Here is a 26,228-nt window from a genome sequence, read left to right on the forward strand (position 1 = left end):
GGGACACCCTAAAGAAGACTCCCACCCCTTCACCTTGAGGATTAGGTACTAGAGAAGCTATGCTGGAATTTGCTGCAGAAGGGGAGGAGAATGAGCTGGCACTGGTTCAGGAAGAGAGCAAGTGGCCAGGCTCAAGGAGGGAAGGACTTCCCCCAGGCTGGGAAGGGTTTTGAAGTTTCCAGGAGTGGAAACCTGTTCCTGGCTTGTATGCAGCCCGGTGTATGTGTGTGTTAGGGGTGGAGTGAGGATTGCTGAATGGGGCCTGAGGACGTGGGATCCACGGACCTGGGCAAGCACCAAAGGCTCCTCCTTACCGTCCCCTCCCCGCCGCATTCCTGCCTATCTGGCTTGCAGACTGTGGAGCTGTACTGTTCACTGGTACCCCAAGGGTGATGGTGTAATGGCATCAAGACTGAAAAAACAAAGTTTTTCCCTAAATCTCTCCCAAATTTTGGGACTTCACAGCTCTAGAGGGAGGGGCGCAGGAACCTCCGATGGTGACTAATAAATTTCCCGCCAACATTGACAGACTGGAGCTGAGCCAGGTTTCTTTAATTTGTAAAATTACAAGACTTGTGACGCTTCTTGCCCCGGAGTCAGTTGCAGCAAATTCACTCTGTCAGAGCTACTTTTCCTGAGAGCGGTTTTGGTAGGTAGAAGGGGACTCGGGTGGGTAAGGGGATGGAAGATGTAACAGAGGAGTTAAGGGGCCAGGCCCCCCTTCCTTACTGTTTCTGTCGCCGGTCCCGACCCCCGACACATTCCAAAAGAGACTGACCCGGCGCGCTGCCGCTGGTCGGGCTCCGACACAAACACACGCACGTGCGCCCCGCCCCCGCGCGCGCACGCGCCCCGAGGCTCCAGCGGCGGCGACGGGCACGCGCGCGGTGCTCGCTGCCCCCACGCCGCTCCCTCCGCTGGGATCGCGGCGCCTCTGTCTCCTCGCACCGCTCCACGCGGGACCCCCAGACCCGGAGGCGGCGGCCGTGGTCGGTGGACTCAGGCGGGCGCAGCGGTTCAGGCGGCGGCGCCGGGAAGGTGGCGCAGCGGAGCTCGGCAAGTCCCCGGGAGGCGATGTCGCCGGGCGCGGGCCCCTGCGTAAGTCGGGCGCCGCGACAGGCCGGCCGGTGAGGCGCCGCCGGGGGAGGTCGTGACGGAGCGCCCGGACCCACCATGGGCTGAGACACGTCTTCGCCGAGCAGGTGCAGTGACCAGAGGTCCCCGGGGGAGCCCGCCCCGACAGGCCCAGGGGACCCTCAACCCTGTTGGGACGCCCCTACCCAGCCGGTGCCCTGTTGACCTTCCCTCATCACCTCCGCAAAGGCCCTGCTGACCCCGCCTCCAAACCGGCCCAGGCAACCCCTGTGAAACCCACAATTTCTGCCATCCCGGGCATGCCCCGGTCCTACACTCCTGTGGCCCGGCCCAGCAGGCCCCTGTACCCACCTCCTCCCCTGGCCCAGGATTTTGAACCCACTGCCTGCACAGTGCCAGGAAACTCCCGAGGACCTCTTTCTCTTTTAGCCCAAAGGGAGAGGGGTGTGGGGGAGTGTCGGGGGAGTGGGGAGGAAGATGGAGGAAGAGGGAGAGGCCGTCCTTTCCTCCAGAGGCCCCGGTGACCATAAACTCATCCTCTCAAGCCTGTAGTGAGAGTGACTTCCTTCCCCCACCAGAACATGCCTGGGTGACTCTCTCCCAGATCTTCCTGGTGGCCTTCCTCGCCCTCCCCAGTGACACTATGCAACCCCAGCGTGACCTGCGAGGCCTCTGGCTCCTGCTGCTGTCCTGGTTCCTGCTCCTCTTTGAGGTGGCCAGAGCTGGCCGACTGGTAGTTAGCTGTCCTGCCGCCTGCCTGTGCGCCAGCAACATCCTCAGTTGCTCCAAGCAGCAGCTGCCCAACGTGCCCCACACCTTGCCCAGCTACACTGCGCTCTTAGACCTCAGCCACAACAACCTGAGCCGCCTGCGGGCTGAGTGGACCCCCACGCGCCTGCCCCACCTGCATTCCCTGCTGCTGAGCCACAACCACCTGAACTTCATCTCCTCTGAGGCCTTCTCCCCAGTACCCAACCTGCGCTACCTGGACCTCTCCTCCAACCAGCTGCGGACGCTGGACGAGTCCCTGTTCAGTGGACTACAGGCACTGGAGGTGTTGCTGCTTTACAATAACCATATCATGGCAGTGGACCGCTCAGCCTTCGAGGACGTGGTCCAGCTGCAGAAACTCTACTTGAGCCAGAACCACATCTCCCGCTTCCCCGTGGAACTGTGCGGGCTCCCCAAACTGACGCTCCTGGACCTCTCCTCCAACAAGCTGAAGAGCTTACCGTTGTCCAACCTGCAGAAGCTGCCCGCATGGTTCAAGAATGGGCTGTACCTACATAACAACCCCCTGCACTGCGACTGCGAGCTCTACCAGCTCTTTTCACACTGGCAGTACCGGCAGCTGAGCTCTGTCGTGGACTTTCAGGAGGACCTGTACTGCATGAGCTCCAAGCAGCTGCACAATGTCTTCAACCTCAACTGCAGTGAGTATAAGGAGCGGGCCTGGGAGGCCCACCTGGGAGACACCTTGACCATCCATTGTGACACCAAGCAGCAGGGGATGACCAAGGTGTGGGTGACACCAAGTAATGAACGGGTGCTAGATGTGGTGGCCAACAGCACAGTAACAATGTTTGAGAATGGCAGTCTTCAGATAAAGGGGGTGCAGGTTGAGGATGGGGGTGTATATACCTGCTACGCCATGGGGGAGACTTTCAATGAGACACTGTCTGTGGAGTTGAAAGTGTATAATTTCACCTTGCACGGACACCATGACACCCTCAACACAGCTTATACCACCCTAGTGGGCTGTATCCTCAGTGTGGTCCTGGTCCTCATATATCTGTACCTCACCCCTTGTCGCTGCTGGTGTCGGGGTGTCGAGAAGCCTTCCAGCCACCAAGGAGACAGCCTCAGCTCTTCTATGCTTAGTACCACACCCAACCACGATCCTATGGCCGGTGGGGACAAGGATGATGGTTTTGACCGGCGGGTGGCCTTCCTCGAACCTGCTGGCCCCGGGCAGGGTCAAAATGGCAAGCTGAAACCAGGCAACACCCTGCCAGTGCCCGAGGCGACAGGCAAGGGCCAGCGGAGGATGTCAGATCCGGAATCGGTCAGCTCGGTCTTCTCTGATACGCCCATTGTGGTGTGAGCAGGATGGGTTGGTGGGCAGATTCTGCCCCAGGAGAGGTAATGCACCCCTGAAGGATTTGAGGGGAAGGAAGAGAGGGCTGGCTGCCCAAGGGAGTGGGTTCCCCTGACCTCAAGGGAATTGGTCATGGTTACAACAGTAGGCAAGACCCCAAGCAGGGTGTGGCGGCCACGATTTTCGAATATGGATATATTAGTCCTCAGGCAGATGCTACACCCCTACCCAAAGCCCTGACATTTGTCAGCGTGGTGGAGGAAGAGGGGTGTGTCCGAGTGGGGTGAGAATGAGGAAGGGGGTGGGGGGAAGAGCAGATTCCCGAAACTTTTTTGAGGTTGTCCCTAGCTCCTCAAGAGAAAATCATTTTGGGGGGAAAAAATCCTTTTTTTTTTTTTCTCTGTCTCTGCCCACCCACACCTGTAATGGAGGTTGTGTTGAGGCAGCTTCCATAGGAGCTACATTGGGGAAAAGCTGTAGTATCTTCTCTGGCCAGGAAGTCACACCTCACAGCTGGGGAAATTGGAAACCTTTGGAAAAATGAGTCAGGAAAAGGCTGAGACTTCAATCAATAACACTCCCCAAACCTGCTGTGAGACTTCCCACTAATGCCTTCCTTTTTCCCCATGAGCCCTGGGTGATGGGTCTTTGCAGGAACCTGGCCTGTTGCCTGTCAGAATGACAAGATGTGGTAGATGTGCCTCATCCTTGGACCCCTGGCACAGAGGGGTACAGCGTGAACCGAGGGGTGTGTGTCACTGCATAGGTAGCAGCACAGAACTTGTAGATGGGGGATAAACTCTAGATTGGCTAAGTTCCTGGTTGGTGAAACCCTTAGCATTTGGTTCCAGCACCTGTGTGTCAGACTGGGGTGGGGGGTGCTGAAGGCAGAGCTTTTATGGCTGCCTGCCAGACGTGGGATATGGGGCCACTTCACACTAGGAGGAGGGGAAACCAGCCTCTTATGTAGCAGCCAGCTGGACCTACCTGGTTTTCTGTGTATGCCACCTCTTCATTCAGTCTCCTTATCAAGCTCAGGTGGGATTCTGAGTTTTTCCTAATGCTGCTCTGCAGAGGGTCGAGTCTTGTAAAGTCTGGCCCCAGCTGGGTTAGACTGGGCTTGGGGATGGAGGGGACCAGGTACATATCTCCTCTGTGTTGACAAAGCTGCCTTGCTCCTCTCAGAGATCTCACATCTGTTGCAAAGCCAAAGCACGGGATTCCATCATCCGAGAGGCTGGAATTGGATGGTGTTTGCTCTAGAATGGCATTCTGGAGTGTGGCTTAGAGTTGTGCCCCTCCACAAGGTTCCAGGCAGTCTTGTAACAGAGACAATGAGCGGTACTAAACTTTCAGAAGGGAAGCTCTGCCACCCCTATTCATTTCAGCCAGAGGTCTGTGCAGTTGTGGTCATCAGGCCAAAGGAACTTAAGAACGGGCCCAACATTCCACTCCATCCAAGGTTACAGAATACTTTGGGTATGGAGATGGCTGCTCCATTTTCGCTTCTCCCTCTGACTACACTGCAGGCATTGAGAGATGGCTGCTCTGAGCTTTGGCAAGGGGATGAGCAGGGCAGAGGTGAAAGTATTCTCTGATGGTGGTCTGTTTAAGTCTCTCCCCTCTCTCACCAAGTTCCCTGTCCAGTGGACGTTCTCCAGATCTTCTGGTGTTCTGAACTGCCCCTTAGATTCCAAGAGGTATCATTTACCTGCGGGTCAGGGCTGCTTGCTAGGAGGGCCTGACTCCTGCTGCCTAGTAAGATTGGGGAAGGGGACTAGAACTCAACATCTTCCCCTTGTCTGCTCCTGGGAGGTCAAGACCGCTGTCCATCCTTTATTAGTAACTAGTTTTGTCGAGAGGTGCAGCATTTCCCTCGAGTACTTGCATGCTCATAGGTACGCATGCTTATAGGTATGCATGCACACCAGCACCTTGACTCCCACCAGGACAGTGGTTCTTTAGTCCCCACTGATGTCCATTTTCAGAATGGCCTCCACCTACGTGCACAACTTCATCCACCCAATTTTTTTGCCCTGTAGGAGAGACAGTGATCACGCCAGGCTCCCCAAATACAAACTTTTAAATTTCGGAACTCTCTGAAGCATCACCCGCATCTCCATGGCACTGAATAACTTCTCTGCAAAGCATGGAGTTAGGAGAACCACAAGTTGAGGACCTTGGGAGAAGGGGTGATGAGGGGCTAGCCTGTTCTTCAGCCTCCTCAGAAACCGTCCTTGGATTAAAAACTATGAGAAATAAAAGTACAGCTAGGTCAATGAAGGACCCAGAAGGAAAGTGGCAGGGGACCAAGGAGCTGTAAGTTGCTCTTCCTCTGTTAACTGCCCTGGTAAGTCGGGCAGGAGGGAAAAGTTGTCTGGTCAAATTCCAGAGATTTCTGAAGATTTTGTTCCTGGAGCTATAGGAACCAGGATTCCCTCCTCAGACTTACAAGGGAGTCTGGGAAAATTTCATCACCATGCTGCAGTATCCCCTCCAGGAGCCATCTATGGCTCTGAAAAATCTTTAAGGTGAATGTCAAATGAAGCAGGCTTTCTGGGGCATTCTAGCTGAGTTCCTGAAGACTAGGAGGGCCATTTTCTTCAGAAGGCCTACCCAACTTAGGGAATAAGAAAAGGCCCTGAGGCTCTAGTCTCCCTATTTCCACTAGTTTGGCCCTAGTTGGAGAGACTGGTAGATGTGCCTGATTGACCCACCAAGACACTGAACTGATTAGCCTCTTCTGTGGTTTCAGTTGATAGAACCCAAAGGTAGCTTTCTACTTGGGAAACTGGGTACTCAGCGTATGTCAGCTCACTAGAACCCTGTGTAGGAAACTGCCAGGCCTGGTTATAAGAAAAGGCTGAGAGATCACCTCCTCCCCTCCCCCGCATCCACACCCATAAACCAGACATGTCTCCCAGGAAGCAGGTGTCCCTGGAGACAGAGTACGACAATCTGTCTATGGGAGTATTTGTGACCTTTTTTCTTTGCTTGTACTTATGGGGCTCCTAGGAAGGGGCCAGGAGAGGGAATACCCAAATTTCCCTGGAGAGAGGGAAAAGCCAAACCGATTCGTTTTTCTGTGTGTTCTTACCTCTGTATTTCCTTGTAGCCCTGCTGGCGAAGCAAGCTGGCTTCCCCATGTCCAGGATGCTATTCCTCACCCTTGTGTATACCCAGGCTGGCAAACTCTGGAGCCTCTGGGCTCTGAAACTAGACAATGATCATTAAACCTGGCTTGAGTCTCTGTTCTGGCATAGTCTGCGACTGATTTCTCTTTTCAGCCTGTGGATGGGGTTCAGTGTACCTCAGAAGAGTGTGGCCTGTGTGAGGAGAGAATATTTAAATGCCGTTACAAGGGCATGGGTAGAATCCATAACCAGGAATTAAGATTGACCAAGGGTCGGCAAACTTTTTCTGTCAAGAGCCAGACAGTAAGTATTTAGGCTTTGCAGGCCATTCAGTCTCTGTGACAACTGCTTAGCTGTGCAGATGTAGAGGAAGGCGGCCCCAGATAGTACATAGATGAATGATGGGGTTCTGGGCCAATCGAATTTTATTTATGGACATTGAAATTTGAATTTCATGTAATTTTAACATGTCTTTTGAGTTTTTTCAACCATTTAAAATATAGAAACTCTTATTAGCTTACAGACCAAGCCAGGTAGCAGGCTGGTTTGGGCCAGCAGACCACAGTTTGCCAACCCAATAGGTAGGTTCTCAAAAGAAATGTCACTGACACTTTTGTAGGAGAGCGCTTTGGAGTTCCATGACATGGGGCAAGAGCCTGTAGATAATGAAGGCTTCCTGGATCCCTGGGGAGGAGGGTGACCTCCCTGCAGAGTTCTCTTAAAAGTCTGGCTCAAGCCTACTAATTGTATTATGGAAAAATACCCGGACTAGATTAGAAGAAATGGTGGCGAGCAGCTCACTTTCACAATATTTTTATTATTATTGGTATATTTTCATGTTGTAAACGGTAACCACCTTAGTTTGGCTGAGAGTTGATTCATCTAATGAGCTTAAGGTTAATATTCCTTGACAGTTAATGTACCCTAGGCTGTACAATGGACAGAAAATCAGCACCCTACTTTCTCGGTACAGACACAGCCCACCAGAAATTGGACCGGATTCTACTGAACCCTGAACATGCAAACTCTTTGGCCCCTCTCTTGGTACTTCTGGAAGGGGGCTGTTATAGTAGATTCCAAAAGGAGAGGAAATGGTTTAAGGAAAAAAGATATCAAAAGAATCTGAATTTGAATAATTACCTAATTTCTTACATTGATAAAATCTTGACGAGATGGCAGCCCTCCTGTCTGGAACGTTGTCCTTTTCTCATCAGGAGGAACAACCAAAGTGGTGAGGGATGGAAACGGCTTACAGCCAGCCACATCAGTCAAATCAACCTTGACAGTCAATGAAAGGACAGATGTTGATGCCAGAGTGCCCCCATAGTCTAAATTTATAAGCATTTTTCATCTTTTCAAAGCAGTTTTTGCTATGGCTGAGTTTGGCCAAGAGGGTGAAGCTGGTAAAAAGAACGGGTCTGGGGCAAACTACTAGGAGTGTCCCTGTGGCCTGTGCCAAGCCCGGTCTCTGGGCCTGAAAAGTTTTGATACTCCTCTCTCCAAGGAAGTCCATGGCTATCTCCCCCCAACCCACCACCACAGGAAGTTCCCTAGATTCTGGCCAAGATGTGCAATTTTGTTTGCCGTGTCTTGCAGCATTTTCCCTAGTTCCTGTTAGGTGGCATTTCAGGGGAGTGGATGAGGCTAATGTGACAGCTGCTTTTGAGCATAGAAGAGGATCGGCCAGCCTAGTCTCTCTTCTTCCTCTCTCTCAACTCCTTCCCTTTCTGCAATTGGGAGTTCTTGTACCACTTATCTTGTCTCCCAGGAAACCACTGGGGAAGCTTCCCTTTCCCCACCCACACTGCAGTCAAGGCTCAGGCCTGTGCAGTAGGATGGTTGGCTTTCCTGGTCTGCCTACAATGAGCTTATGCTGGATGCTTCCTCCCGGGGACTGAGTAAGGAAGGCTCAAGCAGTTGCCACGTCAAACCCCTTCAGATTTATACCCGGGTTGGGTGGAAAACACAGCAAGTGGTAAAGATCTCAGACCTGCCCTGAGGCCTTCTAGTCTACGTCAGCCTGGTTACTGTCCCAAAATCCCAGAGGGCATGGAACCATGCCTTACAGGACCAACCTTCAGTGAGCCAGGATGTGGAGCCCTGCCAGGGGACTTCTAGGCACCCTACAGTGCTGGAAAGCATACGGTCAGAGTCACGGACCCCAAAGTTGGGGGTGGAGTGTGCATGCATGTGCAGGTACGCACACATGCATGGAGGTTGGGGAGCACTGTAGCTAGAGAGAACTTTGTGCTGCTCCCCCCCCCACCTCCCAGTGCTCCCCACTTGGCACAGTTAGCTTTTGTGTAGGTCTAAACAGAAAGATCTAGCCCAGGCCTGGGTATCCTTAGAAAGCACCATGAGATAACTAGGAATCTGCCTCAAAGAGAGGGGTACTGGGGACCCCTCATGTATACTCTGAGACAAAGAGTTGAATTCTCTGATACCACAGAATAGCCTGAAGTAGTAGCTACTTAACCTGCTTTCAGCAGAGGTTTTAAAAATCACCTGGGATATCCTGACAAAAGCAGGTAGATTAAAAACTGGGGCTCTTATTCCCTGTACAGCAGTGACTAGCCGAGCCTTTTGGGTGGGTGGGTGGGGGGAAGGTTGTCTTGAGGTCATCTGTGTCTGCTTTGAGCTTAGCCGGGTGCTGGAGACGGCCTATGTCAGACAGCCCTCCAGGGCAATTCTGGGGCACATCCTGCCCGTCAGCTGTGTCTTCCCTGTGCCTGTGCTGCTAAGAATTGCCCACAGTGCCTGATTAGTGTTTCATTCCTGGATCCCAGGGAAGAAAAAATTCAGATAAAAAGACGAATACTGAAGCCTCTGTGCTGCTGTTATTCCTGCCTCTCTTCTGTCCACTCCAGGCAGACTGCAGGCTGTTCTCAGACAAATGGAATGGAAAGTATCCTTCCCCTAATTTAAAATTTAAACAGAACTGCTTTCATGGCGCGCGCGGCGTGTGTGTGTGTGTGTGTGTGTGTGTGTGTGTGTGTGTGTGTGTGTGTGTGTGTGTGTGTGAGGAGGAGGGGACTGTGATCCTACTCCAAGAATCTGAAACAAGGAAAGAAAAACCCGCGGACAAGCCTGGCCTGAGGGCCTGAGCAGGCATGGCTCAGCCTGTGGACGGGGGCCAGGTGGCAGTGCTGTGTCCTTTACGGCTGCTCTCCCCTCCCCATCCTGGCTTGTCCATCAGAAGAACAGAAATGGGTAGGACAGATTTACATGGACTTGTGACCAGCAGCCCCAGACCAGCCAGCTCCAGGAACTCCAGGCTGGACTGAGGGGATAACCGCATTGACTCCCAGATTTCCCAGTAACCCCATGACTTGAAAACACCCGACAGGCAGCACTTAGGGCAACCTGCACTAGAGTCATAGCCTGGGTGCCATTCCTGGGAGGAGTGGATGAGAGCTGACCTTGCATCTGGAAGGAGGAAATGTATCTGTGTTCTCTTGTGATGGCCAGCAATACAACCCCTCTGAGACCTGGGTCCCCTAAGCATCATTCTCCATAACTGTTTACTGACTTCGTCAGAGAATCAGACAGCCCAGAGCCAGGCGGAGTGAGAGAGAGGAGGACAAGAACATAGTAACACCACCTGTTCACATGTGTTTAATGCTTTGAACTTTCCAATGCCAGTTAACATGCATTCCATCATCTCACCCTCACAACAGCCCTGTGAGGTAGGTCGAATGGTAAGTGATTTGCTCATGGCCGTGCCGTTGTTAGGGGCTGAGTAAGCCCGCACTGCAGGTTTCCTCTTTCTCAGGTCAACACACTTGTCACTCCATGACGCACAGGCTCTTTATGCCAACCAGACACGGCCTGTGGAAGCCTCCCTGCTCCCTAAACCTGCAGAGGACCACCAAAAAGGCTGAGGTCGGGTATGAAAACCAGGGGTGTGCTCTGGAGGCCAGAACAGGTAAACAGAAGGGAAGGCAGGAGTACTAGTGGGTCAGGTCAACAGTCACCACTGCTACTACCACTGTCAGCGGGGCATGCACTGTGCTCCCTGCATCTTGACCTTTGTCAGGTGAAAAGGCCTTATTTGTTTACTCAGAGGAATCTCAGGACCCACTCCCAGGGGAAAGAAGCTCAAACCATGGCTGGGAGGTGAGACTCCTGACCCCTCCCCCCTCCCACAGTGCTTCCCATCTGAGAGACTGCAGCCCAGGAAGAGGGGGAAGGTGAGCACTGGCTGACTCAGCCTGCAAGTGCTTAGAGATCTGGAGCCGAAAGGCCCAGCGCTGTTCAGCTAATGATTATTATTAACTCTGAACAGGCCTTGGCACAGCAGCCAGCTGGCTCAGGGAGGATGCCCAGATCTCCCACAGTGAGGTCTTAAAAACAAGACCCATGGCAGCCGTGCACGGGGGTGGAAGGGTGGGGACAATGAGAAAGAAGGGACAGGCCAGTATCAGGGAGTGGGGTGGGACAGTCTGCCCGGTGAGAGAGTGGAGAGAGAGGAGGCACAGGCTGGCAAGAAACAGCAGCCTACCTTTGATGCAGCTGAAGAGCCAAGAAGGTGAGGCTGGAAGACCTCCCCAGAGGCAGAGCTCCTGCCATTTGACACCACACCCAGCTATGGTGGGGCTCAAGGGGAGGGGTGGTTCCAGGAAAGATGGGGGTCTCTGAACCCAGAATGGTAGTCCTATTACCATCTGGATTTGGATGCAAAAACCTGTATTTCTAATGTCCTCAAGGTTGAGTTTGAATATAATCATATTTAGAATCAGGACTTAGTGAGCCTGATATGCAAATTTGTGCAAATGACACGCTTTTTTTTTTTTTAATTTGAGCACCCTGCCTCTTTTTCAAAAAGGCAAAACAGGCTGACTACTAGCAGCTTAGCGGACAAGGGCAAAAAAAGGCAGCCATTTGCTTCTCCCCCGAGGCCTCTGCCTCATTGCTAAGGTGCTCAGCTAATACCCCAGATGGGGAGATGGGGAGATGGGGAGGTGGGGAGGTGGAGGAAGAGAGCTTGGGTAGGGAGGAGGAAACACACAAGCAGGAGGCATATGCAGCCGGCAGCCACCAAGATCCCAACTGGAGGATGCGTGCTCTGGCACTTAGGTCTAATGGTTGTCCAGCTGCCGCCCCAGGATGTGAGGGCAGGTGGTGATGGAGAGAGAAATACAAAGAAGGAAGGGGAGTCTCCCCAACAATCTGGCCAGCAGGGAAGAAGGGCTCCTCCTGGTGACCTATTCCCCCTACTGCAGTCAGACCGGCTAAACAGGAGACCACCTGTGTGCCCTCCTCTCTGCCCTGTGCCCCTGCCCTTCAGGCCTACAGGTCAGAGAGGGACAGCTGCGGCCCCTCCCTCCTGCAGAATATAAATGACTTCCCTCTTCCTCCCAGGGCTGGGAATAGACATCAGCTGGCACAGCCCACGGAAACTGCAGGCTCTCAGCCAGCCTGCCCCCACCTCCCCGCTCCCATCACCACCACCTGGGAGGAGGAAACACCTCAGGCAGGCTTGCTGGCATTGCCTGTTTGGCTCTCAGAGCAACCTGGTGAACCTTACCTGGCCTCTCCCCCTGCTGCAGACAGGGTGCCTGACTCCCAGCACTGGCTGTGACCGGGCAGACAGGAAATGGATCCCTGATCAAAGTGACCCCTGGTGAGAATCTGCTCCATGCAGCCCCAGTAATCACCTCTCCCAAGTTCAGACCACACTGAGTATTTGAGAAGGGAGGGGAGGCAATGAGAGACAGGAACAATCAACCTCTGCACAGCTGGGCCCCCTTTAGCTGCTCAGGGCTTAGAGATGCCATCTGACCCAGGGGGAGCCCAGTGAGTCCACTCAGGATGCTTCTGCCCTTGCAGTCCCCATTCCTGTATTGCTGAATCATACCAACCTCCTTGCTTCTGAGCCACCCAGAGAGGTCTTGAATCTTCAAAAGACCTGGGACATCCAAAACGCTGCCATCTAGGAATGCCTACCCCTGCTCCCAAGACATGGCGCTTCAGCCCCTCCACCCTAGGCCTCCCAGAGTCCCACTGAGCTGTCTCCACCTGCCTCCACACCAGCTCTCCTGGGTTGGCCATCATCAGTCCTTGCCTTGACCTAAGGAGGTCCCATCTCCCCACCTGAGCCAGATCACAGTTAACCAGCCTGGTTCCCAGCCCTCATTGCTGAGGGCAGTCTGGGGAACTATCAAAGCTTTCAGTTTGTAACAAACAGCGGTCTCCGCAGGGAAGAGGGCCCCGCCCTCATTTGCCAACTAGTACCAAACTCAGCCCCCTCCTGGGTCCAAGAGCTGGCAAGAGATGACAAGAGAGGAAGCTTAGCTGACAAGAAGAGGGACCAGGGTGTCTCGACTCTGTTTTCCCTAGATCAGAAGCGCCCTGCCCTGCTTCCTTGGCTCTTATTTTGTTCTAAAAGCTTCGAAATAGTTCCACGAAGCTATGTGCTAAGGCAAGAACCTGAGCCCCAGCAAGGGCAAACCACAAGGTGCTCAGAACAACTTTGCCACTGAGAACGATGTCAGGGGAAGGAACACATACCCATGTCCTGCAGCCCTCAAGCCCAGATCCTGAGATGGGCTGAAGGGAGATCTTAGCTGGACCAAGAAGCCCAGCCAGGAGCCAAAGGCTTGGGTAAGCCAAGGCCGTTTTGCTTCTCCCAAAACTTTAAAGTGACTTTAGTGCCTTTACTCTCTTGGAGTTCAGAAGACCCTCACCTGAGCCCCTTCTCTCCACAGTGCCTGATCCTTTATACCCTGGTCCAGGGGCCGAATCAGCACTGATTCCTGCCAGGCCAGGAGGGTAGACCTGTCCCTCCAGAGGGGTGAGGAGATAATGTAAGCATTACATCCTGAGTCTGCTGAGTGGTCCAGCCCATGGTCTAGAGCTGGGCAGATGTTCCGTGACATCAACCTGACAGACACTGAATGTTAGAGATCATTTAGAAACACTCATTCATTACACAGATGAAGAAACTGAGGTCCTGAGACATGTGAGTTGCCTAAGGTCACATAACAGAGCCTAGGAAGACCGTAACCCATAAACAAGACCCATGGGCTCTGTCCGCTACACCACACTGCTTTCTCAAAAGTGACCCAGAGAGCCACAGGTGCCATTCATAAGTTACAGGAACCCAACTCTTCATCAGGCATGTAAGTAAGAAATGACCACACCACCACCACCACCACACAGCCCTTCTGTTTTCCGTCAAGAGTGGAGGCATCAGGATCAAGCTCCCCATCACCTTTTACTTGCACCCAGTACATTTCCCCATTTCGGCCCACTGTGTCATGTGTACAATAGTTGTGTGGGTTTCTGTAGCCCTTGGCCCAGCTAAGAAGTACAAAAACCCTATCACTTTGGGAGTGGATCCCTTGAAGTTTGCCAAGGGAACCACTGAAGTCCAAGTCAAGTGTCCCATCTAGATTCAGAGTTTGGAGGAACTCACATTTCCATTTTCTTCCTTGGCAAGTAGGAGCTGGAGATCTGGTGCATGATCACCAAGGCTGGATAGAGGGGCAGTGCCAAACACAGGTACCAGGCTACACCTTTGATCTGGGCCTGGAACCACACTGAGTACATGCCCAGGAGCACCGTTACCGTAGCCATCAGGTAGACCACCAGTCCACATGTCAGATGGTAGAGCTTGAGACGAGCCACCCTTGAGACCCTGGCTGCCCGGGGAAAGAGGAGGCAGAGCCCACACAGCGCCTGACCACCCGTGGCCAGTAGTGTTAGAGCCCCTACCCAGCTGTGCCAGGATACCAGGTGGGGCAGCTCACTGCGGGTCCTGCTGGAGATGATGAAGCCCAGGCCCACGGCTGCACAGAGGATGGCTAGGGTCTGCCCTGCCCAGTGGAGTCCGATCCGGGCCTTTCGGGAACAGAAGAAGAACGGGGAGTGCTCAGGTGAGAAGAGTAGGATGGCCTCAGCCATGCAGAGGCAGAACTGTGAACACAGGAGAGGGCCAGTGAGCCTTAGGCCCAGCTTGGAGGCCTAAGAAAAGGGAAGCGCTCTCATACACCCAAACAAGAAGGATAAGGGGTGGGGTTAAAGAACTCCCACAAGGACCTCATAGGTCAGCGTTGCTGGGCACAATTGGGAATCAACACTTGAGTGGAAGTCTAGTCATCAGGCTGACATCATGCCCCCACCTCCCTCTTTCACAGACAGTGACTCCCATTTCTTGGCCAATGGGAACAGCAAATGTTAAACTTCCATTTGAATGGTGGGGGAGGAGCGACTAGCTATTAATTACCCCTTCCACTTCCTCCTTTCAGGCTCTAGTGGAGAAATACCTTCCATATCCTCCCACCCTTCTTCAGCCACCTGACACTACCTACAGCCCAGCCCTCCATGTTTCCCAATCTCATAGGTTGCAGGGGGAAATGGGGCCCTGCCTGTTTCTCCCACCTCTCTGAGCCTTAGCTAGGCTGAGCCTTCTGAAGGCTGGATGCATCCTTAGGGGCATATCCAAACAAATCAGTTGCAGGTAGAAGCCCAAACTCACCGCCAAGGCCATGAATACAGGGTGCCAGGAGAAAAGACCTAAGAATCAAAGAGAACAGACTGATGGCTAGGCACCACTGTTTATGCCCCTGAGGCTGGCTGGAGCCCAAAGAATCTGGCTACAGGGGAAAAGGTCAGTGTACTACCGCCTACTATTCCTAATCAGGAATCAGGATCTCAGGGCAAAGTGGGGCAGCCAAGGGGCCTTAGGGTGAGCAACCAAGAGGACAAACATACACCAGTTGGGCCTGGGTTCCCCATTGGGCACCTCGCAGCTGTCAGCCCAGCCTTAGAATAAACCTCGCCTCGCCTTTACTTGTACTCTCCATAAGGGGCTCTGCTTTTGATAAACGAATGAGTTCAGTTCAGTTGTCTGCCTCTCCTCCCCAGCACCCAAAGCCTCACCCTTCCAGGACCCACACCTCCGGCCCCGCGCCCCACCACGCCCTTACTACCCTCCGCAGTCTGTCCCCTCGCTGCTGGGGTCCCTTACTCCAAGTCTCCTACCGCTCCCAGGCGCTGCCCCTCCAGCATCTCGGCTCCGCCCCCTTCCCTAGACCCGCCCCGCCCCGCACACTCACTGGTTCCTGGCCGGGACAGCACAGTCAGAAAGATGGTGAAGCCCAAAGCTACCAGGTGCGCCAAAATCCCACTGCTTCTCCGCAGCCAGCGGGTCAGTCTCGGCTCCCTCGTTGGAGCAGGAATCAGACCTACCTCCAGGGTCTGCATGGCCGGGCCAGGCCGGCGCACGCTCCCAGCTGCCAGAACGCGTCTTCCGGGTTTGAGAACGCGGAGGCGGCCGCGGCTGCGGCAGAGGCTCCTCCCCCGGACGCCGCCGGCAATGCGGCAGATTCGCCCACAGCGCCCTCTCGGGGCTGGGGGGAAAGCGCGTCTGCAGGGGAGAGCCCCTAGGGCGAAGGGCACCTGACAGCTCCTGGCCCATTGTTTCTTAAGCCAACCTCATTGTACCTTTATGTCTACAAGGGTTTACGTCTCATGTAGCCTGTGGAAATTACATTTATGGCAACTGATTTCACCCAAACCCAAATTTGGTACACTGAAATATGAGTTTTCCAGAAATACCGGATTTCCCTGGCTGCCCACCCTCTCCTACCATTCCTTTCTGTCCTGTTAAGTGAATAAGATTCTCCCTGCCTAAAAGCAAGGAGACTGAAAGGAAAGGACAAGGCCTGTGCCTAAGTGAATTCAGGTTTGCGGACCAAAGGAAGGAGATGCAACAGTCTGATACTCTATCTGCACAGTAGTTGTCCCCAGTGAGATAAATGGAAGAACTAGGGCATTCCCAGGCCTTGCCACCTCCACACCATCTGCTCAGCCCTGGGAAGCTAGGCGATCCTGGGGTACCAGGGCCTCCCACACACTTGCTGCCTCCCACACTTGTAAATGATCATACCTTTTCCCTTCCTGCCTCCAAAAGAGGTGTGGTTCAGCTCAAGGAAGCTTACTTGGGAGAGGCTGTACCCCTCCCTTAAGGGCAAACCCACAGGCCAGAGAGAGAAAGACCAAAACAGACTGTCTCAGAGAAATCAGGGACATCCTGAGAGCAGTTACCAACTCAATTCAAGCTCCCCCAGTGGTGGAGAAAATAAGGCGGGAAGCACAGGAACAGTTGAAGAAACTGAGGCAATTAATTCAGAGACGGGATGGAAGCCCAGGGTTGCTAGAAGACCAGAAAAGGGCCATAGGCTGATTCCTACAGACCCTCAGGCCAAAGATGCAAGAGCAGGGCTAGCGGTGTGGCTTCCCTCCCCATCAAGCTTCTCTTCCCAGTGGGACTGAAGTAGTCTCTGGGGTCAAGATTCTGGGGAGCCTTGCTCACTCAGAGCCACATGCTCATCATTCTGTCTAGAAATAAGACTCCCCCAGTGATACAACCCCAGACATTTCCACACCATTTCAAAGGACAAAAATATATGAGCATGAGACTTCTGTAGGCAAGCGATGGGAGCTGGAGTCTGGCTATCATCTCAACCCCCTCGGGACAGTAAGGACACTCATTTTGTTACATTTTTTTCCTTCCTTTTCCATTTCTGTTTTTATATTTTCTTAGCAGCAACAGAACAGGGAGACAGTCTTGAGGTATTTTAAAGAGGTTTTTTTTCTTAAAAAAAATAATATAAAGTTATAAAAAGCGGCAGCAGCCTGGGGCCCGGATCTGGAGGGGAGGAGGTGCTGGCGGCTCCATCACAGTGGGCAGGCACTTTCTCGTTAATGGGCTTTTGACTGTAGGAAGACAAGAGGCAAGAGACAGGGTCAGCTAGGGGCCTACCAGTCCTCCTACCCATTGAACTGTGAACCACAAGAGCTAAGGCTGGATTTCCTCCTGCTGGCCTGGTGAATAAAGCTGGGCAAGGGGAAAGATGGATGCCAGCCTAGCAGGGGCAGCCTGGAGAAGACCCATGCCCATGAGTACACACACATATGCACTCAGGCCCTGGGTAACTGTTAGACGCATTACTCTTATGTGCATGCCAGAGGTATTGGTATGCATCTGGCCCATGCTGAAACCAGGAGAGCACCTCTCCTTCCCACCTCCAGTAACTCCCTCCTGGCTGACATCATATGGGCAGCTCCTAGCATGCTACTCTAGGGCTCCAGCAGCAGAGGCAAATAAAACTGAATACTGGTTTTACAAGAAACCCTGGAGAACTTGCCTGAAAACCTGAAGTGGACACAGGTGCAAGGTGGGCATACATGCATATGTGGACCTCGAGTTATACCCCTGCCCTTCCATGCTGATGCCCAGAGGCAAAGCCAATGAGCCAGACAGGCCTGCCTGCTCTGCTGCGCAGATGTTAGGCCACAGCTCAGGAACCCAAGCTCAACCTCACTGCCCAAGCCTTTCTTATCAGAGCTCATGGAGTCCAACTTCCTGTCCTTCGAGGACAGAGGTAGCTCCAGTTCCTGGAGCGAGGGCCATAGCCAATTCAGAAAGTAGCCCTCTGATTGAAGCAAAAGCGGGGGTTGGTGAGGGGGAGGCAGAGGCAGCATCTCCTTCATCCCAAAGGAGAGGGCTGGGGACAGGAGAAGGCCCATCAAGCAAAAGGCTGGGACCAGCCTGCAAGGAACTGACTCACCTCTCACTAAAGAAGATGTCCCAAAACCTCTCTCTCAGCTTCCTCTCTTCCCTTCCTTGCACGTTTACTCAGCACCTTCTCTGTGTCAGATTCCCACCGTGCACTCCACCCTCATCCACCCTGACCCTTCCCTGCCCATGCTCTTCAGGGAGCTGGGCTGGTACCTTCAGTGTAGAACACTTCTCCTCAAAGGCCAGGGCTGGACCCGGCTTCTTGCGGCGTACAGAGCAGGCCGCATCGGCAGGGGGGGCAGCCTGGCAGTGCTTGGCCTTCACTGGCCGGCAGTAAGTGGCCAGATTTTTCCGCTTCTTGGCTACCTCCTCCTCAGAGAGGCAGTTGGTCGGCAGGGCCTTGGCTGGGTGTCCAGCCACTCCCCGGTTGTCCAGCTGAGAAGCCTTGACTGGTGTGGGGGGCTGATGAGGGGAACCCCGACAATCCAGGGGCCCTGCCCGCTTCACTCTTGGCCCCACTGTCCCATTAAGCCCTATGCCCAGGGCTGTTTTAGTCTTGGCCGAGAGGCCCCGGCAGCCAGAGGGTTTGCCTTTTCCAGTGGGTTCCAGGATGCAGGTCCGTTTGAAAGTCGTAGGGCCAGGGGATAACTTTCGCTTTCGAGAAGGGGCCTCCAACTCTGCCCCGTCTTTGCCTCTGGACGACTTGCTGGCCTTCGAAGGCGGGAGTTTGCTGAAGGACGGGGATGGCGTGTTGGCAGGCAGTGGTGAGGTGATGGCCTGGCTTCCACCCATGCACTCCGCCTGGCTGCAGGCGGCTGCCACGCTGGGGGAGCCTGCAGGGTAGCTGGGGACAAGGCTGTCCTTGGTGGGGGGTGTGGAAGCTGGGCAGGCAGGTCTGGGGGCTGGGCCTGAGAGGCGGGGGCAGCTGCTCGTGGAGGATGGGCTCAGGGGAGCAGGCAGAGGGGAGCTGACGAGGTGGGAAGGAGGCTCAGCCGCTGGTGGGATCTTCCTGCAGCAAAAAGAGAGCCCCCGTGTCATGCCAAGCAAACAAGAGGGCCTCTCCGCCTACATACACCGGTCTCTCTGCCCCACCTAGCAATGGCCCTGGCAGTGCTGCCACCTGCTGGTAGATGCTGGAACTAAGGATTAGGAAGAAGGCACAGGGATAGGCAGGAATGAACTAGTAGCAGAGGCCCATTAACAACCTCATTTTAAAATCTGTTTGGACATGCCCTACTCCTAGTTACCCAAAAGGTACTGGAAGTGATGGATAAGAGTCAAGAGTCACTCCAAGACCACCCACCATTCATTCATGCCCTGCCTTAGCCCAGCTCCACGCTGCCAAGTTTCCCCAGCACCTCTTCCTTCTAGCTAGGGTCTTCCTGGCAAACAGCCAAGCCACATCTATAGGTATGTGTGAAGAACTAGGGCTTCCGAAGCCCACATATGCCTGGGGCCTGTGGAGGGAAGTTCTGAGCCCGAAAGACTCACTTCCACATGTGTGAGCTGAGGTGCCGTTCCAGCATGGAGCTCAGTGCCGAGCAGAACCGGTCCAGCCGACGGCTAAACACGTAGCACCCTGGACTCACCAGCCGGCTCCCAAAGGTGCAGAACTGGAAGCAGAAGGAAGGTACATGGTTAGTGGGGTCTGAGATGGCAGGGAGGCCACCTGCACAGAGGCTCTGACCTCCGCCCCACACTGTGGGCCAGCAGAGCTGGGCCACCCCCCGCCCCAGATTCCTTACCGCCTGTGGCCGTGGCGGTCGGGTTGCATAATGGCAGTCGGCGGGGAGGTGGAGGTCGTCAGATGTCCCCTCCTCCTCACTGTCCTCGCTGGAGGCCTGGGCCCCGCCCCGGGGTAGGGGGAAGGGGAACAGGCCTGGGTCCCCATCACCACCACAAGGGCCTTCATCATCCAACTCACTCTCAGAGGAAGCCCGGGACCTGGAAGGGCCAAAGGAAATGTGAGGCGCATGTGACAGAAGTGGGTCAGGGTGGGGATGTCCCTGAACCCGCCAAGCTCAAAAGGCCAGGGCATACACCCTGCTGGGTAATCAGACGAAGAGGAAGGGAGGACAGGAAGGGAGGGAACAACAGAGCTCACAGAGTAAGAGCCAGAAAGATCAGGGGCCATAGCTCCCAAAGGGATTCTTTCCCCAACCCCTTCACTTCCCAGGCCCTGCCTCCTCGGGGGAAAATCTGCTCCAGATTCGCCTCCTCCAGAAATTCTTCTGAGTTTAACTGCACCCAGCTCTGGTCAGCCCAGTCAATTCTCTCAACCCCCTTCTTGCATCACATATTCCTGTGAGCCTGTCTGTGAGCTGAGCCTGTGTCTTGTGTCTGCCCCTCGTGTTACAGGCAGAGATGAGTGTGTGTCTCCTTCGGCAAGGCAGGCTCTCCCCCAGGTCCAGCGCAGCCTCTGCACACGAAGGGGCCAGCGAATGAATACACAGTAGGACTGCCTTACCCAGGACCCTGACCCTTTCAGCTCCCCAGTTACGAGTTTTGGCCTGTCGGAAGCAACTGGGAAAACGTTTTCATCCTGGGTGTTGGAACTGGCACACTACTGAGGCTAGGGTACTGTGGCATGCTTGGTTAGAAAGGGGGAGTCACCTATTTCCACCCCCGCCAGGGGCCCCAGGTCTCCCCCCATGCTCGGGGTGGAGTGAGCAGCATCTTCTAGGACACTCCCTGGGCCTGTCTCCAGGGGTCCCTAATGGCTTGGAGCCAAGTGTCCCCAGGTGAGGATGGGGGCTAGACCCTGGACCGTACCTGGGCAGTGCACAGTATGAGTAGGTCTGCTTGGCACGAGCAGAGAAGCTGGGAGCGGCCGCCGCTGCTACAACCTGGGATGAGGGGGGCTCCTGGGAGGGGCGCTCAAGAGCTGGCTCCTTGCGCCCTGGGCTCTTCTCCTTGGGAGACTCCCCTTTGCGGGAGTTGGCCTTCAGCTCTGCCACTAGCACGTCAAAGTCCTTAGCCCGGCCCTGGACCTCCCGGCGCTGGTGCACCGAGTGGATCTAGAATACAGCAGGATGGAGGGGTGGGGAGGGGGGTGTGAGCTGAGCAGGGGTGAGGGGCAGCGGTGTGCTCTGGCCTGGGCAAGCGGAGAGAGAGGGGGTGTGAGTGTGTTTGTGGGTGTGTCTGTGTGTCTTTGTTTCACTTCCCCACATGGCAAAACCCTCCTTTGGGACGGGGTTCTAGAAGCCACCCCTGCCTGCTGCCCCCACCCTGGGCCCACTGTAGGCAGCCTCCCCTCCCTTTGCCTGGGGTGGGCTTCACCCCAGCCCTGGCGCTGGGTCTCAGAGAACATCTCAGCTCCTCTCCCTGCCCAGGGCCTGTGTCTGCTCTGCCCTCCCTCACTGTGTGCTGGGAAGGGGGTTACCTTGCAGGTCAGCAGGCGGGTACAGATCTTTTTGGTCTCTGGATTTATTACCCCACACTGCCTGTTGAGGTCACACTCCTTCCCTGTGGGGAAAGCGGTTCCCATGAGCCCCAAGGCCATTTCCAGTAGGCCCAGGGGAGGAGAGCTGGGCCTAAGGCAGAAGAACCCCCAGCCCTCCACTCTGGAAGGCTGCAGCCTTCCAGATAAAACTCCTGTGGGCACCAGCAGCTCTCTCCTGGGCACAAGAACCGTCCCCATCCCCATTACCACCAGGCACTCCTTTTGGGGACTCTAAGCCCCAAACAGGGCAACACATATCAAAACATAAAAGCAGTCACAGACACCTGGAATGCCAGGGAAACTAGCTGTGGGAGGTGTATGGTGCCCTGGACCCAGGTGAGGGAAGTTAAAAGGTCACCAGCCCAAGGTGAGAAAGAATAATCGCCTGGTTAAGCACAGGCTCCCTTAGCCTTGATCAGGAGACCAAGCAGGTCAAATGTGTGTCCACGTCAAGGGCTGACCAGGGGCTCCTATACCCTGGCAACTTGTGATGGCCAGGCCCACTCCTTCCTGCCCACCTCTGCATCAGGCCCAAGGACAGAGCAGTCCGATGGAGTCCCCACTCTACCTTCCTGAGCCCAAGACCATGACTACTCACGAGCCATTTTCCGGTGGGTTCTGGGGGGCAGCCTGGCCCCACCAGGCTCCTTTTCAGGAGGGCTGACTTCAGCCCGGTGACTAGGGCCCTCGCTGGGGGTTATCTCGATGCTCTCTCTGCCAGGAGGTTCTTTAGAAGGGGGCGCCATGGAGGGTTTTCCAGGGGAGTCCTTGGTGAGGCTGCCCGGCTGGCTGAGGAAAGCAGAGGGTGGGGCCACCCTGATGCCGTGTCCATCGGGTTTCGGGAGACTGGACATCTTCTCCAGATTCACAACAGGCATGAAAAGGCTACACATGGAGAGAGGGTGTGGGCTGGGGGTAGGGAGGCTGGGCCTGGGCCCTGGGCTCTAGCCCAGAGCCATCTCCTTCCCAGACCTGGCACTTGGGTGGGCTCTAGCAGGGGTGCAGAACATGGGAAAGAACATGCTCCCATATTCCCTGGAGCACACGGAAGGGAACTGCAGATAGAGCTGGCTGCCTCCTGCTGTAAGCAATGCCCATCGTCCCACAGCTGCCTCCATTTGTGTCAATCCCTCCCTGGGCTAGGGTCAGAGCCGGTCTTTGGGAGTCTCCAGCCTCTTCTTACCAGAGGTTGTCCTTCTGGGTCTTCTCAGGAGGCTGGTGGCCACGGCTCCGGGACCCCTGGCCCTTCTCCCTGGAGGAGGTTTTGGTGGAACCTGGGGCCCTACAAGCTGGGCCCTGCCCATTCACTACATGGCATTTCTGAGAGCTGGCAGGGGCTGGAGGTGGGGGTGGGGCCCGGGCGTAAAGCTTGCTGAGGGGCCCATGTCTTCTTTCTGTCACCAGGAGGTGGAGAGAGTAATCGAGGTGAGTGGTATCAACTGCCTCTTTCCCCAACCTTCTAACCCTGCTCACAGACTCACGATAGAGAATCTGGAGTTTCCATAGCTTAGATTTGAAATGTGCCTCCTTTCCTTTGAATTTGAGCGTTCAAGACTCAAAATTCTAGGACCCAGCTTCCTGAACCTCTTAGCTCTTTCCTTAACTCTACCAGATCTGCCAGAAGTTTGTCAAACAATAACCCCAGCCTGCCACAATCTTCTGAAGCCACCCCCAGGACCTTCCTATCCCCAAGGCCTCCCTCCATTACACACATGACCTCCCAACTGACCCTGACCTCAGTGTTCCACATTCCACCTTCCCTTGCCCCCTCTAGCTCCTCCCTAGGGCTCCCCTCACCGCAGTGCTTCTGGAAAGCTTGAGGCTTCACCACTTGGCTGCAGTGGTTACACACAACCAAATAGAAGTCGTCATGGGCAGGGCAGTGCCCGAAGATGGACATGTCTGCAATGACAGAAGCCCTTATCACTGGGGCTGGGGACCCCAGGGTTTCCCTGTAAGATCAGTGAGCACTCCCACCCCACCACTTAGAAGACACTTCCCCTCCCAGCTGACACAACAGGCTTTATGCTCCCAGCTTCCAGAGTTCAATCTAACCAGTCCCTAAGAATGTGGGCTTTCAGGTGAGTGGGCACCAACCACCTATGATTAGGATCTCCCACAACAGGGCACATGAGCCAGGGGAACGGGTGGATTCAGACCTATCAAAGTGAGCATCCCCAGACCTGCTGCTTCAAGTAACCACCTCCTGGGATGTGGTGGAACAGGGGAAGGTGATCCTGCCTGCCCTGGGCCCCAGCCCTAATGTGTGTTGACTCCCACCTTCTTTAATGAGGGTCATGGCATCCAGCTTCTTCGTGTTTTTGTTACTCTCCTCCAACTCAGCCCCTGGAGGAGAAACACAGCTCAGAAGGACCATCCCCTTCCCAGAAGCCCCATATCCTACCTAGCCAGGGCCTGCAGTCTGCAGCCTGGCAGTAGGACACTCCCTGACAAGTTCCTGGTGCTCAGGGCCACTTGGAGAACCTTTAAGTGGGTCATTCTCCAATGCCCTTTCTTCCTACATCTGCTACCTCTGAAATGAAGTGGGCCCATTAGGAGGGATCCAGCCACCTTTCTTAGGGACCCTTTACTCCAACGTGCAGTTCAGGGTTCCACTGCTGACTAGTTGAGTGGGTAAATATCATCTTTTCTGGCTTGCTTCCCCAGTTAAATGGGAAACAGTCTTTAACATATTTTACTATAGCTCCCCAAGTCCCTTCTTGAGATTTCTCAGATGGGTCCTTTCTGCTATTCAGTAGCATCCCAAACAGAAACTCTCCCAGGTCTCCATCCCCATAAACTCAATTTTGTTTCACCTGTGTTACCATAGCATCAGCAAAGTCACACCCAGCTTCTCAGGTCCTGCATTGATAGGACAGTCACAGAGCAGAGAAACTGCTGTCTTGGGGCCCTTTGGCATCTTCAAAGGGTTGCCCTTGTACCTCAGTTTCTGGGTGGATGACAAAAACATCTTAGCTGTGCAAAGCAGCTCTTTCCCCATCCCCCTACCTTACTCCTCTCCCCTCCCTCCTCTACGCCCCCTCCCTGTCCCTTGGAAAAAAAAAATCAATTCTGAGTCACCAAACCCGTCTGATTCCATTTCCGGTTCTCAAAGCACCCAGACCCTGACAATGGCCCCATCCTTGCCCACCCAGCATGGGGCAGTCCCCAGGGTCGCCTGGGTTCCCACTTAGGTCTGCTTCTGAAGCCTATTAACAGATTTGCCCCTTTCTAGGATGAGAAGATCGTCGACAGTCTTATATAATCTCCAGATATGAGGGGTGGTGGGTTAGGCATGCAGGAGACAAGAGGCAGCTCCCACTCTTAAGTCCGTTAAAATGCAGTGATGGACAGAACTGAGCTGGGAGTCGGAAGTCTCAGAGGAGAACAAGTGTCATCAGAAGCCGCATGGAGCGGTCCTCCTCCTCCACCTCTTCTCACTTGCAAACTTCTTCAGGGGCGTGATGCCTGCTGTTACCCCAAAGGCCACGAGGCCAGGTGCCCCCCGGGGCCCAGGAGACAAAGATCAGGAGAAGGGGCTGTCAGCCCGCTCACCAAAGGCTCTCAGGGGCCTGGAGAAGGTGGGGGTCGGGAGAGAGCCAGGAGGCAGGGCAAGAGGCCCGGGAAAGGACGGTGGGTTGGAGGCATGGATGGATGGGCAAAGGGAGAGAGGAAGGGAGGATGGATAGATGGATGGACCGACAAACTAACGCAGAGGGGGCGGGGGTCCTGTAGCACGGCAGCCGGCAGGCAAAAGCCGAAAAAGAGCAGGAGGTGTGGGGCAGAAGGCGAGGGAACAAGGGGGGCTGGGAGGGGGGTACAGAAGTGGGGTGCGTGGGAAACACGTGGAGAGGACTACTGCGGATGGGGAAAGCCTAAGGCAGGTGCAGAAAGGGCGGAAGCTGGAGGACAGCAAGCAAGGAGAAAGATAAAAACAAGCAGATGTGGAGGCAGGTATTGGGCACCAGCAGAGTCAGAGGTGGGCAGGGTGGGCTGCGGGCCGTGAGCCGGCACTAGGACCCGGAGGCGCGAAGGTGGAGGAGCGGGCGGGCACTAGGACCCGGCGGGTCCTTTGTTTGGGGGGCCGGGGAGCCGGACGGCGGCTCCCGTCGGCGGCTCCCCTCTGCTGGCGGGGACCCGGAATGGGGGAGGGGAGACAGTGATGGGGTCCCCAGACTCTAGGGGAGCTTTACTCACCGTCGGCCACGGGCAGGTCGGCCCGTTCCACCCATGAGCTCCAGCTCTGTCCCGCGAAGTCATCGAGACTCGGCACCCGCCGCTCCAGAGCGGCCATTGCTGCCGCCGCGCGTTCACGCACCGCCATCACCGCCGCGGACGCGCGCCCGCTCCGGCGCCGCCGCCGCGCGGCCCCCACCTCCCACTCCCCGCCGCGGGCACGCCTCCCCTCTCCCTCCCAACTTTCCAGCTCACTCTTTGCGCAAGCGCAACACAGGTCGCCTTCCCCTCACCCTCCCTCCCGCATCGCCTTCTGGGAAATGTAGTCTTGGAGGAGGTGCTGAAGCTTACGGATCTTGCAGCGAGACTCCCTCCGAAATTCCCATTTGAGGAGGTAAAAGAGACCAAAGCCCCAGGATCTTCTCTCTTAACCCTTGTACACACACATTCTGCTACCAGCCCACCCTCCTAGGCTCACTGCACACACACCCCAGCCCCACACCTCTCTCTACCCAAGACGCCCCTCTAAGCCGTGCCTCCGCCAGCTGGCTGGCGCCCCTTCCCGGGCTGGCGGCCACGAATCGACTCCGCTCCCCTCTAGATGGAATAGGGTAGGTGCAGGGAGGTGGGCGCTGTGAATCAGAAGGGCAAGGGGAGGGAGTCTGTAGGATGTGCTGAAGGACACAGGGGTTGGAGTGGGGGAGGGTCCTCGGCTGCCGTGTTGTGCCTCCTCTGTGGGAACCCCATGCTCCCCTG

The 26,228-nt window shown here is 55.1% G+C and overlaps 3 protein-coding genes across 9 annotated transcripts; 1 reads left to right on the forward strand and 2 right to left on the reverse strand.

Annotated features, from left to right (window-relative positions):
• The first annotated feature begins 850 nt into the window (after positions 1-850).
• On the forward strand, positions 851-6,447 carry AMIGO1 (adhesion molecule with Ig like domain 1). Its single transcript, XM_019630644.1, has 2 exons — positions 851-1,202; positions 1,674-6,447. The coding sequence occupies exon 2, from the start codon at positions 1,739-1,741 to the stop codon at positions 3,197-3,199; it is 1,461 nt and encodes a 486-aa protein (XP_019486189.1). The 5' UTR covers positions 851-1,202; positions 1,674-1,738; the 3' UTR covers positions 3,200-6,447.
• Positions 6,448-9,914: 3,467 nt separating this feature from the next.
• Positions 9,915-16,830, reverse strand: CYB561D1 (cytochrome b561 family member D1). Of its 4 annotated transcripts, none has more exons than XM_019630617.1 (3): positions 15,520-16,830; positions 14,807-14,844; positions 9,915-14,244 (listed from the first exon to the last, which is right to left on the reverse strand). In XM_019630617.1, the coding sequence occupies exons 1-3, from the start codon at positions 15,746-15,748 to the stop codon at positions 13,741-13,743; spliced, it is 771 nt and encodes a 256-aa protein (XP_019486162.1). In that variant the 5' UTR covers positions 15,749-16,830; the 3' UTR covers positions 9,915-13,740. The 4 variants fall into 4 exon arrangements, with proteins under 4 accessions (XP_019486162.1, XP_019486163.1, XP_019486165.1 ...); XM_019630618.1 differs by having other exon boundaries at positions 15,387-15,626; XM_019630620.1 differs by lacking the exon at positions 15,520-16,830 and adding an exon at positions 15,261-15,293.
• A 70-nt stretch (positions 16,831-16,900) lies between these two features.
• On the reverse strand, positions 16,901-25,659 carry ATXN7L2 (ataxin 7 like 2). Of its 4 annotated transcripts, none has more exons than XM_019630614.1 (11): positions 25,494-25,659; positions 23,577-23,642; positions 23,094-23,198; positions 22,480-22,690; positions 21,895-22,181; positions 21,237-21,319; positions 20,627-20,871; positions 19,600-19,798; positions 19,346-19,467; positions 18,068-18,863; positions 16,901-17,049 (listed from the first exon to the last, which is right to left on the reverse strand). In XM_019630614.1, the coding sequence occupies exons 1-11, from the start codon at positions 25,618-25,620 to the stop codon at positions 17,035-17,037; spliced, it is 2,256 nt and encodes a 751-aa protein (XP_019486159.1). In that variant the 5' UTR covers positions 25,621-25,659; the 3' UTR covers positions 16,901-17,034. The 4 variants fall into 4 exon arrangements, with proteins under 4 accessions (XP_019486159.1, XP_019486160.1, XP_019486158.1 ...); XM_019630615.1 differs by lacking the exon at positions 16,901-17,049 and adding an exon at positions 24,113-24,246 and having other exon boundaries at positions 17,059-18,863; positions 25,494-25,583; XM_019630613.1 differs by lacking the exon at positions 16,901-17,049 and having other exon boundaries at positions 17,059-18,863.
• Between the last annotated feature and the right edge of the window lie 569 nt (positions 25,660-26,228).

The sequence above is a fragment of the Hipposideros armiger genome, unplaced genomic scaffold (assembly GCF_001890085.2).
Source record: "Hipposideros armiger isolate ML-2016 unplaced genomic scaffold, ASM189008v1 scaffold_924, whole genome shotgun sequence".
NCBI lineage: Eukaryota > Metazoa > Chordata > Mammalia > Chiroptera > Hipposideridae > Hipposideros > Hipposideros armiger.

Bases quoted from the DNA above. Each gene is read 5' to 3' on its own strand.
- CYB561D1 (XM_019630617.1), bottom strand. From the start codon at position 15,748: ATGGGCCAGGAGCTGTCAGGTGCCCTTCGCCCTAGGGGCTCTCCCCTG. The intron at 14,845-15,519 runs GTAGGTCTGATT...TTTGATTCTTAG, and splicing joins CGGCCATGCAGACCCTGGAG to GTCTTTTCTCCTGGCACCCT. The intron at 14,245-14,806 runs GTGAGTTTGGGC...CTGTGTTCACAG, and splicing joins CTGTATTCATGGCCTTGGCG to TTCTGCCTCTGCATGGCTGA.
- ATXN7L2 (XM_019630613.1), bottom strand. From the start codon at position 25,620: ATGGCGGTGCGTGAACGCGCGGCGGCAGCAATGGCCGCTCTGGAGCGG. The intron at 23,199-23,576 runs GTGGGAGTCAAC...CTGTCATTGCAG, and splicing joins CATGACCCTCATTAAAGAAG to ACATGTCCATCTTCGGGCAC. The intron at 21,320-21,894 runs GTGAGTAGTCAT...CTTTCCCCACAG, and splicing joins AACCCACCGGAAAATGGCTC to GGAAGGAGTGTGACCTCAAC.
- AMIGO1 (XM_019630644.1), top strand. From the start codon at position 1,739: ATGCAACCCCAGCGTGACCTGCGAGGCCTCTGGCTCCTGCTGCTGTCC.